The sequence below is a fragment of the Triturus cristatus genome, chromosome 6, assembly GCF_964204655.1.
Source record: "Triturus cristatus chromosome 6, aTriCri1.1, whole genome shotgun sequence".
Taxonomy (NCBI): domain Eukaryota; kingdom Metazoa; phylum Chordata; class Amphibia; order Caudata; family Salamandridae; genus Triturus; species Triturus cristatus.
The window spans coordinates 1,796,701,999-1,796,717,612 of NC_140589.1; the positions used below are offsets into that span (position 1 = coordinate 1,796,701,999).

Consider the following 15,614-nt stretch of genomic DNA (forward strand, 5'->3'; position numbering starts at 1 on the left):
TTTATTTATTGCAATTTGCATGACTTCTTTGCACAAAAAGAGGAAAGAAAGAAATACAAAAATGTTGCTGAGTTGCCAAGGACAGACCCATTTGCCTTGCCAGCGTTTGTAATAATGTTGACGCTGTGAAAAGCATTGAGTGATAGATTGAGCATTCCTGAATGTTGAGACTGTTAAAGTTGATTGTCCGTAGAGAATCCCCCACTTATTGGACCCAGTACAGATCACAACATTATTCTGCAGACTAGTGTCGAGCAGCGTCATGTCATGGGAGCTTTGCAGACAGGAAACACGCCCAGGGTCGGTAGCACCCCCACGGCTGAGCCTGCCTCGAAATAAGGCAGCGACAGCTCGAAGATGGCACAGTGCCAGCCGCAAATACCTTGTACACACACAATCCTGACACAATTAAAATATTTAAGAAGCGCAAACGCGTTTCCACATATACCCCGAGACCGACCGACATGCACTCCTCCACTTTTTAACATAATCAAGAGCCCCACACCCCCCTCAAGTGCATATATTAATTTCATATTTAATGATAATGTTCGCCAGGAGATGAAGAGAAGTTTAAAAACACTGCTCCATGTCAGAGATGGCAACAGTCTGAAATCACAAGGCACATCTCCGTTGATAGCATGTTTAATGTTTCCTAAATTATAGATCACAAGGGTTGTGTGTTTCGAATATAGCATAATTATGTGCTCGTCCAGTTTTATTTTGGGATTACATGTTTTCAACTTGACAAAGAAGCCCGCGAGTATTGCGCGCGCGGCGACAAAAGTGAAACCAGCTGGAGCGTCGCGCGAGAGCGAGCACCAGGCATATGTTTTAGGTTATCGAGCCCGTGTCTGGGCACGATAATTCAAAACATATGGTACCCGTGCGGGTAACCGCAAGCAATAGGCCACACACGCACAAGCGTGTGGTGAGCTTTTTGAAGCCCCCTTACAATAAATCTCGCAGAGCAGCGCATGCGCGCTGCTAGGCGAGACCTAAAAATCAGGGGCACCCATAGGGGCCCTGCAAAATGTCTAGTCCGCCAGGAGAAAATATGTGAGCACAGTGGCCACACAAATTGAATAAAGCTGCACAGCTATCCTAATTTATGCGATGGCTTACCTCTAGTCTGACAGCAACCTGGTTACCAACCTATTATTTCTGCTTTACAATCCAATCATTTGTGGTGTACTGTGGTGTTGACATTTGTCGAAGTTTTAAAAGCTGGGCATATCCTAATGCTAATTAAGGCATTCTACAATAAACATTTTTACAAGAATCACAAGATTAGATAATGAAATTAAGAAAAAAAAGGAAGTGCAACATGCGTTACCTTTTTAATGGCATACTTGGGGTCATCAGGCAGGATCAATACAATTTTCCCATCCCAAAAATCTGCTACAGTGTGTTCCTTCTTCCAACCCTATCAGTATGAAGTAAGAAAAAAATACAGTCAAGATAATTCAATCTACAAAAACATTCTACCCAGAGTTGGGAAAAATTGATGGAAAATAAAATTATCTAGAGCACCATGTTGAAAAATGACTTAATTATTGCACCATATATAGAGACGTTACTTTAAATTATGGGAAGTTACATCTAAGGTAGCTTTCTGGACCAATTTAGTGTGTGGCAGAATCAAGACAATACTGCGAACCTGCTCTCGATCTCTAGTGTCCCATCCCTGTTAGTCACTGGCTTTTAGAGGCACTCTATAAGGCAGGCATTCCACTGCAGATTCCTCCTGCAAGGCAGATCTATGTACGCAAAAATAGGCAGAGACCAAAAAGCATCAGTGGCACTGTTTTTGTTTTGCAGAAACCTCCTCAATTCGGGGTGCAGGTGAGCCCCTCGCTTGCAGCCTCTGCGTGCCGTCCGCCAGGGGAGACCTGTTCATTAACCCCTTGTGTGCCACGCCCTTTCCCCGCCCTGTGCCGGGCGTTGCATTAGCGGGCGGGGTACATGACGAGCTGGACTCGTCATGGGCACAGCGCGACCGTGCTCCATGACGAGTCCAGCTCGTCATGGGCACAGAAGGGGTTAAGACATTTGTTTAATCTGCACTGAGATATGAGCTGGTCACGTGCAGAGCCGGAGGCCAGTGAATGCCTCCTCCAAATTAATGTTTAGGGCTATTCACAAGCTATGGTAGTGACTCCATAAGCAGCCGCTGAACCGTGCGGCACACAATCAAGTTGAGACACCTCTTAGATTGCAAACAGCTACAATAAACAGAATACACAAGCGATTACAGTTTTCTAAAACAGCACTCGAACGAAAAAATATTGTTAACGCCTTATTTATTTGATATAGTATGTGGCAGACAGCAACGGCATTTGTGGTGCTGAAATACACAGTACATGTCTTGCACAAACGATCAAAGTCATGTACTAATGTTAGGATGAAAATAAAATGAATAGTACAATGTCATGATTATGCCAAAAGTCTTTATAAAGAATATGGGTTATCTGTGTTTAGCACTGGAAGCAGCCCCTACTCTTGAACGTTGTACTCACTTTGATTTCTTGCTAAACATGCTTCGTAATATGTAGCTAGTATTTTATTCAGACCTCTTATTCTCATAGCAATGGTTTGCACTGTCCTAATACCCATGTCCTGACCTACCATAAGGGTCAACCTACTACCGCTACGTCCCTACAGAGCCGGTAATTAATGTGCCTGTCTGAAGAGTCTTTCGGACGCTTAACTCATTTCCAGCTGGTCCTTTCAAAGCTTTGTTGCTTTCTCCTTGGTATTGGCCTTATTCTTTAAGATCCTTCTCTCCAACCCGACAAATCCCAGATATTTACCTGTAGCAACTAGTTGTCATATGAGCTGTGGACAGGTGTACCAATTACCACGTGTCGTGATCGGTTCATCTCGAAATATATTAAAATGTTCTCAGCACACAGGCTTAGCATAAAATACGCCTGTGACCATATTCTAGATCAAAATTACTCAGAACACAGTCTAGTTGATCAAAAATGATTTTTCTTTCTCTTTAAACCACACTTTATATGTGCACCAGCTTCTTCCTTTCACTTGTACAGAACTGGCATTGTGCAATTGTGCGGCCATGGCGTTTTTAGCATAAATATGGATTTGCCACATAATTCATCATCTACTCAATAAACTGCAGATTTTAAACAAAAAAGATTTTCTAGCTTAACGGTTCAAAGGTTACTAAAAACACAGTGACAAGTGTTGATGAGCAGTGGAATTCCCTTTGCAAAGGTTGACTGGTCACCTATCTGTTGCTTATTCCTTAATTTGAGTGTTGAACTGGTACTAATGGGGTTGTAACCTATGCCCAAGACAAGTGTTAACAAGTGTAAAATGACAACAACAAAATAACGCTATCACAAAATGTGCGGCATTATGAGGCATAATTTGTCATTTTGTGCCACATAATTCCAGAGGCCCTGGACTTGTGTAATCATTGCAGACACTAAGCACTTTCTTTTCTCCTCTCTTGCACAAATGTTTATTTACAAAATATGTATCTTTCACGATTACAGCTAGTAAACCTTTTGCTACTAATGTACAGGCTAGACATATATTCTATTTTTCTGTCATTTAGTTCTTACATAGTTTCTTGACATATTAATCAATCAAACTCATATCTATTTACTTACTATTAATTGAGCTGTTGATTAACAATATATATATTTTTTTTACATATGCTTCTTATTAGATAGCTTTCCTTGTCCATTTTGTGTGTGTCCCTCCCCTGGAACACAGCCTTTTTACTTGTATTTTCCACTGCTTACTTTTAAGAACTATTTTTTTATTTTTTTCTTGAGCACTCCAAGAGAATGCATGTCTTTCAACTTTTTTGCTTGTGTGCTTCTCCTCCTCCCACGCTGTGTTACTCTCTCTCATCTGTCTTCTTTTCTCCCATCGCACTGCTTGCGCTAATTTCCATTTTGCTTGTGCTCTCCACGATTGCACGTGTGATCCAGCTGTCCCTGCTCTGTTCTACTCTCTCGCCTATGAACGTCTGTGGTCTCTCCCTCTTGTGCTTCTCCCCCTGTCCTCCTGCCCTCTGAGTGCTGCTTTTCCTCCTCCCCCTGCTCCTCTGTTATGCCCCACAGCTTTCCAACACCCGCAGTCCTCTCCCCTATCCAAGTAGAGAGGTGGCTGATTGAGTCTACATACATGCAAATTCGGAACACCTACTGTGCAGAGGTGTGAGAGGTATTGTTCAGGGCAACACAGCTTTTAGAATGCCTGTTTAGTACATATAAAGCAGGAACTGCTGGTTTCACATACAAAACCATATGTAGACAAATGTGACGGGTAGATCCATGGAATGGTTGACATTTTAAGACAGCTGGGCTTCAGCAAGCAACAGGATTTTAAAAATTTCATGCATGATGATGGCAAAAATCAACAAACTGGTTGAAAAAGTCACATAGCACTGAGCCTCTTGGCAGATCTCAAGTCCCTGAATATCAACAAAGACTATTGTTTTGCCTCTTTTATAGTGAAAAGGGATTCGTTTTAGGGAGCTGCTTCTGGTATTTGCCCTATGTATGTTAATCTAGGATGTCAATAAATCCTTCTTTCTCCTGGGAACTGTTTAGATAAAGGAGCAAGATCCACACACAATTTGGGATGCATGAGCCTGGCAGAGCAGTAGAAGGGAGTGATGGGAAGATGAAGCTAGAGAAAAAAACATTAACAGGAAGAGATATAAAGGAGGGAAAACAAACGAAAGTAGAGCAAATCCCCCCAAATATTTTCCAAAGGCAGGCTATAAACTTTTTTTTTTTTTTAAGTAAAGCATCTTGCTTTAGTTGTACTACATCTGTAGGGCAATATAGAGGTACATAGAGGTGCAATGGAAGACTCCGGTTTGTGCGTAAGTACTGGGAGGTCAGTGTCTGGATATTGGTGTTGTGAGAGCCATACAAATATTTCAATACTGAAATATCAGTAAATAGTGCAGGCTAGATAGATATATTCTGAAAGCTGTGCAGGAGTTTTATTTCTGGCATCCAATGCATAGAGAGGTGCATTAAGATGTGGATATTTAATTTTTTTAAGTCTATGATGGTCTAACTAACGGTACTACTGTAAGCGTGTTGTGGATACACCAGTACTGGTAAAGGGGCCTTTTTCTGTTCAATTTCAGGGTTCATTTTCAAAGTTCTTAGGATGTCTCAACTCTCCAACAGCAGTGCATGCATGCTAAAAAATACATTCCAGTGAAAGCTTCCTTGTGGGGGTAACAGTGCATGGTGCAGATCAGACTAAGAGACACATTGATTAAGATCCGTCCTTGTTAATGGTTCCAGTACCAGATTTATCAGACAGCTATGTAAATGTACCTCACCCCCATTATAATAATAAACAACAGTACCTGACCCATAGGCGCACGCATCAGTGTCAAAACAACGCACCTCAAAAGTAACATGCATCAGCTGCTCAAATTTTGATACTGAAATTGCAGCATATTCAGCACATGCCTTTTCTAGCCAGAGATTTTCTCAACTCAGGGTGAGGAAGGGGACCCGAGGGAAAGGCCTGAGCCCAGAAGGGCCATTTCAAGACAAATGATTCCTATGGCAAACAAAAAAATGTACCTCTTCACATCCCTTTATTTTCTACCCATTGTAACTCCTAGCTTTCCCTAGTGTCCATGTCTTTTATCTCCATTTCTCCTGAATCTCTGTGGAATCCTTCTCTATCATTTATCCTCTTCACCTTCTCATACCCACCCTCCATCTTCCATAACCTCCTTTCACACCCTCCTCTTTGAAACTGATCTTGCTCCATCATCTAATGCCCTGCTCGGTCATCCTCTCCGCTAATCGTTTTTCTCTTAAATACCATACTCTTCCATTCTCATATTTCTTTTGCTAATGACTTCCAGTCAGACATCTAGCTTCACTTTCTTCTCACAACCATCTCTCCCTAACGTCCCGTTACTGACTGCTCCGCTTGACTACTATGCTGCTAACATACACTTACACCACCCAGTCACTAAAATTCTCCTCTCATTCATCCTCTCATTCATCCTCCAAACACACGCACACCCTTTCCACAAAACCCTCACCTTACCCAATCTTCTCATATAACCTAGTCTGTTTCCCTTGGTCTCTCACCTCCCGATTCTCAGATAGTTTTATCCTCCCTCTTTCACAGACAGACACACACACACAGACTCACAAACCTGGCACTTGTACCTGCTTCTTGCTCTGCCGATCCTAAAATTATTGCGAACCGCCACTGTCCAGCAGTGCATGTGTAAGAGAATGTGTGAGATCATAAGTAAAAGCAAAATGTGTGCGCATTTGTGGGCTTGGGTATGACTAAGAATGAAAAGTGGTACATGTGTGAAACTGTTTCAGAGAGAATTAAGTTTTGAGCGTTTAGAATTGATTGTGTAGAGTACACCCGAGTTAACAGTCTTCTTCATTTACACACCAACCATATTACAGTCTATATGTTTTCATCTGAAGTAATAACTCCAACCTTGGCACTGAAGTGAAGAAATTAGATGTTTGCAGCTGCACTTCAAACATCAGAAACTAGGGAGCCTGGGTGGAAGAAATAATTTTTCATTTCCTGGCAAAGGACATTGAATTGACTGTTGGGGAATTTTAGACATTTTGTGATGTCAATTACTTAAAATTAATATCAGCTTTGTGAACAAATGATGCTTAGCTTAGTGTTGACAAATGCATTTTAAAAAATAAGTTTTATGAGGCCAATACCATCGCGAAATGGTAAAGACCAAGGGTTGGCAGCAGAACGAGTCACAGAGGCAAGCCTGAACTTATATATTTATTTTTTTAAACTCTGCCCAAAAGAATTTAACAAAAAGACAAATGTTATAGTAACTCTGTTCCTGCTTACTTAATTTGTTACACGGGCGGATTTGAAAAATGTGACCTACTGCAAGGATCTTTGTTTATCCCGCACGTTACATGGCAGAATATTGCTGCAATAACGTTGGGGGTTAATGCACTTGCTTGAAAGACCTGTGTGCATTCTAGTCAGGTTCAGCTCACCATAAAATAGCAAAAAGGGTTATGGGACAGCTGTAAAGCACAGCATGTAAAAAGCAGATCACAGATTTGCTTTTTTTTATGTCGATAGTGTGCTACGTCGACAACCATTTGGTGCTAAGTGCATCCCTGGTGTGATGTCAGACGGTACCCCGGATGTTCATGTGCATGGTAGTCATCTTTGGATTATTTTTTCCACCGTTGGATCTGGAAGCAATGGAAGAGACTCAGAAGATTTGGACAAAATCACCGAAAAAAATGTTTGCTTTACTCTGTGGGGAGGTGGGCGAGTTGAATGTGAATCCAGAAACTTCTTTAAGCTGCAAAACTACTCCTACTGGCAAGTAACCATTTTGTTTTGCAGCATGAATCCTTTTCTGGATTCACTTGCTGTGCATTAGATTATGTAGCGGTTCCCCTTCTTTACAATGGTTGTGGTAAGATGAGGAAGACCTTGTGGACAGGTGTTGAAGTACTTTTTGTCCCACCTGAGCTTCCTTTGACATTTGTAATGCTTGGTGAAGTTGTGGAGATGCCCATGTCACCGCTGCACATAGAGTGTTTATTCGCACATTGGCCATGATGACCGGGGTTTCCCCTTTTTTCCTTGTTAAGTGAGCTTTTGGCTGGGAGTTTGGTGCTTTTACTGGTGAGGAATAGCATACCTGAATCGATTCTACAATCCAACTGCAATTGTCCCCTTTGTCACAGGTGCACCTTTGTTGGACTTCGAGTATGAGACTAACAATTGATTCCACTTACGGAATTGTTTTGTCTCCTGTAGATAGTATAGTAAAGCTTTTCTTACATCCAGGGTATGAAGGCTTCTTTCTAGTCGTGCTTGTGGGTTTTTTGTTTTTTTTTAAACTGCTAGCTGAATGCTTTGATTCATGTGGAATTCGCTTACTACTTTAGGTAGGATTTGAAGGTTGGTCCTTAGGGCAATCTTATTCTTGTGGATAAGCATGTATGGTTTCTCAACAGTTAATGCCTGTAGTTCACAGTCTTTATTGTGATATATCGCAGTTCTGCTTTGTGCACGAGTTCGAACGGTTCTGTCATGAACTGTGTTTTAACTGTTTTTAAGCTCCAAAATAGGGGCTGGAGCCTTCCTTGGGGGCGCAAGTCTTTTGGAACTATCCAGGAAGCTTTTGATGACTGGTAATGTGAAAAAACCTTTACATGAAGCTACCCTGGTGTAAGCTACAATCGCTGCCAAGTGTATCTTGAGGCTTGAGTAGTTGATCTTACTGTCTACCAAGTGTGTGAGATATATCAGCAGTTTCCATTGTGGATATTGAATTTAGGGTATTGTTCTCCATACACCATGTGTGGTACTGTTTTCACTTAGCTGTGTAGCATTGCCTCGTGGTTTTTTTTCTTGCCTCCTTTAGTATCTCCATTGTTCTTTGCAGTAAGTTTAAATATCCAAACTCTATGTACTCAGGTGCCAAGCTGCTAAGATGAGTGTTGCTGGTTCCGAGTGAAATATTTGACCCCCCTGCACTGTGAGAAGGTCCTTCTCAGCCTTGAATGTGATCATCTCTCCCTTTGATAGTTCTAATAGGCTTAAGTACGAGGTTTGCCTTGTTCTTTGACGGGCTATGAGAATTAGGTCTGTTCCTGGTTGTCTGGCTATTTCCAGTACCCTATGTAGTAGAGGAATTGGAGGAAAAGCGTATGCAACTATCCGTATTGATAGGTAGTGTTGAAACCTGGAGGCGAAGAACGGCATTTCTTGTTCTCCACTGTTGCGAATAGGTCTATTCTTGGTTCCTTGCCAACCCCCCCCCCCCCCCCAAAGGCCAAAGACCTTTTGCAGGCTCCTTTGCATTATCTCCCATTTGTGTGAGTTGCTGTTCTGCCTGCTGAGCTGATCTGCTTCTGCATAGTCCTTTCCTGGCAGGTGAATTGTCTGCAGGTTGATTCTTCTTGGTATGGTCCACTGTCATATTTCCTGAGCTAGCTTGTTTACGGTAAATGATTTTGTTCCTCCCAGTTTGTTGAGGTAAAACATTGTTGTGGTATTGTCCGTCTGGATCAATACTGTCTTCCCTCCTATGTGGGCTTGGAATGCCTTTACTGCCAGAAACAGTCTTCATCTCTAGGACGCTGATATGTTTCATGGAGTCTGCACAATTCTATTGACCCCTGCCCTCAGGTTTCCTGAACGTGCTCCCCAACACTCGAGGGACGCATCAGTTGTGATGGCAACTGAGGGAGTTGGTGATTTGAAAGGTCTGCCTAGTGTTACGCTATTGGATGCCCACCATTATATATTTTTCTGTACCTTCCCTGTTACAACCACTAGATCCTCCAACTCCTAGTGGTTTGTGATCAACTGTAGCACAGCCATTCCTGTAGAGGGCGCATGTGTAGATATGCATGGGTAATGAGGGGAATGCATGATGCTATCATGCCAATCAGTTTCATAACTGTCCTCACTGTCAGACTGTCCCTTTTGGTAGAGGACAGTTTGCTGTTTGATAGCTTGCATCCTTATTTGGGTTGGGTATGCCCGTGCCATCTTGGAGTTTAATCTTGCTTCTGGGAAGGCTTTTTCTTGTTCTGGTGTTGGTGAGGATTTCTAGTGGTTTATGGAAAATCTCAATCCTTGTAGCGTTGGGATGACCTGATGAACATGTTGCTTTGAACTTGCCTTCACCAACCAGTTGTTTAGATGGGGATAGACATGGATTCCTCTCCTTAAGGACACTGCTACTACTGCTAGGCACTTAGTGAAAACTCCAAAGGGCAAGTTCTTGAATTGGTAGTGAGTGTCCCTGTAGATGAACCGGAGGTATCTTTTGTGTGCTTGGTTCATGGGGATGTGCAGATAGGCATCTTAAGTCTATTGCTGCCATGAAGTCCCCTTTTTGTAGTTGTGGAATTTACTTCTTGTAGTGTTGACATCTCGAAATGCTGTGAGTAAATTAATTTGTTTATGAATCTGAGATCCACGATGGGTCTCAGCATGAGATCTTGCCTTGGCACCAGTAATAAGGTGAATAGTTTCCCTTGCTGTGCTACTTTGTTGGTACTTTCTCTATTGCTTGTTTTCTAGGAGTTCCTTTATTTCCTCCTTCAATTTTAAGAGTTCTGGTCTTTGGAACCTTTTCTTCCTTGGTGGAGATTTCTTTTTTAGTTCTACGTAACAGCTGTGGTGTACCACATTTAAAATCCAACTGTCTGTAGTTAAGTTTTCCCATTGCAGTGGGTAATGCTCTATTCTGCCTCCCACTGGTGTTGTGTGGGGGTCATCCTTTGTGGGCAAGTCATTTTGAATTTGCTCCTCTCCCTCTTGAAGTTTGTCCCCTGGCTCTTACTCTGCCATGAAAGAACTGCTTTGATTGCTGCTGCCAGGATTTGTATCCGGACTGCTGGTTAGACTGCCTTCCGTTGCCTTGTGGCTGATGATGTTGTCGCCCTGTTGAGAAGAGCCCCCTTCCTGTGTATCTTCTGCGGTAAATCCTCCTCTTTTGAAGGTGCCGCTTTGTTGCAGGGCCCCCACAGGCCTGGCCGTCTCATTGTCCTTTTTATTTGGTGTAGGGGCTCATCTACCTCACTTCCAAACAGGGCGGCTCCTGTGAAGGGCTTATTGATTATGTAAGTTTGTACTTCCTGTTTGAAGTCTGAAATTCTGAGCGAGGTGTGCCTTCTGAGTATTATACCTGTGCACATTTGTCTGCTGGCTGTATCGGATGCGTCTAGAGCAGATTTCAGACAGGTGTTTGCTATGTCTTTCCATTCCTGTATGATGGATTTTGCTCTCTTTTTACCCTACTCTGGGAGTTTGTTCATTAGTTTCTCAATGTCGTCCCATTGTTGGTGGCCATACCTATTGAGGAGGGCATAGGAGTTCGCAATGCACCATTGCTTGGCTGCCTCATTTTACATCTTTCCCCCCACCATGTCCGTCCTCTTACTTTCCCTCTCTGGAGGTGGGTCAGTGGAGGGATAAGCGTTGCTCCTCCTTCATGCTGCGGTAACCATGATGGAGTCAGCCACTGAGTTCCCCTGCATGTAGTTTGGGTCTCTCGTGGCGGGTTTGTACTTCTTGACCCTTGCTGAGGCAGGCTCCTTGAAAGCCTTCTTGCCTGGTCCAGAATGCTTGGCAGCACTGGAAGGTATTGTGAACCTTTTGTGGATGGTGTTAATGTTTCAACATTAGTCTCCTTTCTCCTCTAGGGGGACCCCTAAAGTATCAGCTGCTCTCTTAATGAGGCTTTGTAAAAGGCTATGTCATCTGGTGGCGAAGCCTTTGAGGGACAGCTACAGACCCCGTCTTCAGGGCTTTCTGTGTCGAGGTTGTTCCACTCTTCCTCGAAAGTTCCTGTTGATTCCTCCTCTTTTGAAACGTACAGTTCCTCTTGGATGTTTTCTTCATGAGGTTCGGGGGTTGCCGGAGATTAGAGGGTATTCTCTCTTCCTCTGCCTCTGTGGTAGTGGAGGGCTTAGCGGGAATCCTGAACTCTTAGCGCCTCAAACTCCTTTTGTTGAGGGAGTGCCGCAGTTTCAGCCACCAGGCGTCTTTTCTTCTTTTCCACCTCTAGGGCCCTTTCGGCGTCTGAAGCCAGGGAGATCTTCATGGATGCGGTGGATTCTGTCTCCCAAGGTATGAACTTGCCCTTCGCGCCCCCTTGTCCGGGACCTGTCTTTGTCGATTTTGAAGTTTTCCCCTCATCAGTATCCCTGGACTGGGATCCGTGGGCTTCTTTCGGCCAGGGCTGACCCTCGGGCGCAGTTTACTTTGATGTATGGGCTGCCTTTTGCATCAACTTTTTGAGGGCCTTGGTATCTGATGGGCGAGGGGTTTTTGTTACCATGTCCATTTTTTTCTCGATGACCTTGGCCATCCTTTTCGCCGTACGCCTCCTCTTGACATCAGACCCTCCGTGTGTTGATTCTGCGGCCACCCCCTGTTTGTCTTTGTCACTTGAGAGGTCCAAGTCCTTCAGCAAAACCTGTTTCTGACCAACAAGCATGGCTGCATGATGGTCCTCCCTCCGCTTTCAACGGGCATTGAGAGATCGAATAGTTTCTTACCTGTCGGTGTAGTTTTGCAGCTTGAAGATCTTTCTGGATTCACTATGCTGTGCATTATTCCGCGATCTGGTGGTTGGGTCCGGATTCGTAGTCTTTCTTTATTTTTTTTTTTTTCGTAGCCCAGGTGGGCGTCGACGTCCCACCATTTGGTGCACCTCTCGTGACGTCGTCGTGCTTCCTGCGGAAGTCCCACCTTTGGCGCGCCATCTTCGGGTTCTTTTTTCCTCTCTTTTTTTTTTTAACCCTAGGCGAATGATTAAATTATATGTCCACTTTTCTGTAGTATTTCATTCCTTTTGTACTTCTCTGTTTTTCCCCCTCTTCCTCCAGCCTCATCTTCCTGGCGGAGGTGGGCGGGTTCGCTAGTGAATCCAGAAAGATCTTCAAGCTGCAAAACTACACCGACTGGTAAGAAACTATTCGTTTTGCAGCGTGAATCTTTCTGGATTCACTATGCTGTGCATAGACTTTGTAGCGGTTTGTTATCTTTGTGGCGGCTGGGTGGTAGATGAGCGTTGGTCGTTGAATATGTGTTGAAGCACCTTCTGTCCTACTTGTGCTTCTTTGTTCATCTGTATGTCCACGCAGAAGTGCTTGGTGAACGTGTGCACCGAAGCCCATGTTGCCGCCAGGCATATGTCCTGAATGGGCGTGTTTGCCAGGAAGGCAATGGTTGCCCCTTTCTTCCTTGTGGAGTGAGCTTGAGGCCCCTCCGTTAGCTCCTGTCCTGCCTGTTTGTGGCAAAACTGTATAGTTAGTGCAATCCATCTAGCAATGGTGCCCTTAGTCACTGGTCTCCCCATGAAGCTTGATGCAAAGGACACAAAGAGCTGCTGAGTTTTTCTGTGCTCCTTGGTCCTCTCAATGTAGTGCATCACCGCTCTCCTAGCGTCTAGAGTGTGTAGAGCCTTTTCTGCGTTCGAAGTTGGGTTTTGAAAGAAACTCGGTATCTGAATACTCTGGTTCAAATGGAATGCCGACACGACTTTAGGCATGAAGTGTGGGTCCGTTCTCAGGACAACCCTGTCCTTGTGTATCTGGTATGTAGGGCTCTTGTAGCATTAGTGCTTGCAGTTCGCTCAGCCTGCGTAGTGAGGTTATGGCTACCAGAAATGCCGTTTTCATGGTCAACATTTGCATTGATGCCTTGTGCATGGGTTCAAATGGTGCTTTCATAAGCTCCGTCAGTACCACGTTGAGGTTCCATGCCGGCGGCGGCAACCTTTTAGGTGGCGCGATTCGTTTCGCTCCTTCCATGAATCTCTTTACTACCTGCGACGTAAAGAAACTTCCACCCTTCTCCCCTCTTGTGAAGGCTACTATCGCCGCTAGGTGTACCCTTAGGGAGGTGGAGCATAGGTTACTTTTCAGAAGGTGCGTGAGATATCTCAGCACTGTTGAGTCCTTTGTCATTTTGTTCTGCAGGCCTTTTTTGCCACACCATATTGTAAATCTTTTCCATTTTGCCCTATAGCATTTGCGTGTACTTGGTCTCCTTGCCTCTCGCAGCACTCGCATAGTGCTTGGAGGCAATCTAAGATCTGCAAACTCTAACTCTTCAGGAGCCATGCCGCCAGGCTGAGGCTTTCTGGCTCTGGATGTAGAACCTCTCCGTTCTGCATGGAGAGCAGGTCCTTTATTCTTGTGAATCTGTGGGGATTCCCTTGAGCCATTTCTAGAATTTGGGAGAACCAAGTCTGCCTTGCCCACTGTGGTGCCACCAGGATCAGTGTCATGTTGCTGGTTCTGCATTTCTCGAGCACCCTGTGTAACAGTGGTATCGGCGGAAAAGCGTAGGCAAATGTCCTTGACCAGCTTATCCATAGGGCATTCCCTTGAGATTGCTGATCTGGTTGCCTGGACGCAAAGCTTCGGCATTTTGCATTCTGGCGTGTTGCAAACAGGTCTATTGTGGGAGTTCCCCATTTCTGGAAAAGCTTCTGCGTTTCGTGCCCATTGAGCTCCCACTCGTGTGAATCCGAGGTCTGCCTGCTTAGCCAGTCTGCCTCCACATTGTCCTTCACTGGTAGGTGAATCGCTAGCAGGTCTATCTTGAGAGGTATGGCCCATCTCCAAATCTCCTGTGCCAGAGTGGAAAGGGGGAACGACTGTGTCCCACCCGGTTTGTTGATATAAAACATGGTTGTGGTGTTGTCCGTTTGAATCAACACTCTCTGGTTGTACAGGTGCTTCTGGAATGCCTTCAGGGCTAGCAGGACAGTCTTCAATTCCAGGTAATTGATATGTCTGACCGCATCTGCCGGAGCCCACAGACCCCTCACTCTGAGCTGGTCCATGTGCACTCCCCATCCCCTTTGAGATGCGTCCGTGGTGATGGTCACAGTTGGGCTTGGTGGTGCCAGGCTTTTCCCTGTAGATATGTTGTCCCTGTTCCACAAAGTTATCTCTTCCTGCACTGCGTGCGTAACAACCACTAGATCTTCTCAACTTCCGCTTGCCTGTGACCATTGCTGTTGTAGCCATTCTTGGAATGGTCTCATGTGAAGTCGTACATTTGGGACCAGGTGGATACATGATGCCATCATCCCCATGATCTTGCTCACTGTTCTCCCTGTCAGAACTCGCCCCTTCTGGTAGAGGCTCGTCTCCCTCAGTAGGGCTTCTGCTCTCCTGTCGCTGGGCACGACCGTCCTGTTTATGTTGTTGATTTTTGCTCCCAGGAAAATCTTCACCTGTTCTGGCTTCATTGATGACTTCCCCCAGTGTATGGAGAACCCCAGGTTCGTCAGTGTCTTTGTCACCTGTGCTGCGTGTTTCTCGCACTTTTCGTGGGTGTTTGCTTTGATCAGCCAGTCGTCTAGGTAAGGGTACACATGAATCCCCTTCCTCCTTAGGTATGCTGCGACTGCCGACAGGCATTTCGTGAATACCCTTGGTGCTGACTTTAGCCCGAAGGCCAGGGCCGTGAATTGGTAATGGTCCTGGTTGATGCAGAATCTTAAAAGTCTTTTGTGCCTTCTGTTTATTGGGATGTGCAGGTAGGCATCCTTGAGGTCCACGGTGGACATGAAGTCTCCGTCCCTTATTTGGGGCAGCACCTCCTGTAGTGATGTCATTTTGAACTTTTGTGTTCTGATGTATTTGTTTAGGTATCGCAGATCCAGGATGGGTCTGAGATTTCCGGCTACTTTTGGTACCACGAAGTAGTTCGAGTAGACCCCTTTGTTCCTTTCCTTGTGAGGCACTGGCTCGATGGGTCTCTTTTCGAGCAGCTTCAGTGTTTCCTCTCTGAGTTGAGCAAGCTCCTGACCTGAGCGTTGCCTTCGTTTTGGTTTTCTGTTTGGAGGCGTCCCCTCAAAGTCCACGCAATAACCGTGTTGTATGACGTTCAGTATCCACTTGTCCGTGGTTATACGTTGCCATTCCTGTAGGTAGAGGCCCAGCCTTCCGCCTACGGGTGTTGGATGTTCGTAGGCGATTGGGTCTCTTCCCCCCCTTGCTGTTTTTGCATTGCGCCTCACCCCTGGGGGTATCTTGGGGGTGAGCGTCCCCATGCGTGCCGAGTCACTTAGATGAGGGTTGGTCACTCCC

General features: G+C 44.9%; 1 protein-coding gene across 5 annotated transcripts in view; it reads right to left on the reverse strand.

Moving 5' to 3' along the window:
* The window catches only part of ESCO2 (establishment of sister chromatid cohesion N-acetyltransferase 2), a 293,480-nt gene that overhangs the window by 95,567 nt on the left and 182,299 nt on the right, over nt 1-15,614 (reverse strand). For all 5 annotated transcript variants that reach the window (XM_085613127.1, XM_085613129.1, XM_085613128.1 and 2 more), the window contains one exon: nt 1,334-1,423. In XM_085613127.1, coding sequence (XP_085469253.1) covers nt 1,334-1,423 — 90 coding nt within the window. The remainder of the gene's footprint in view (nt 1-1,333; nt 1,424-15,614) is intronic.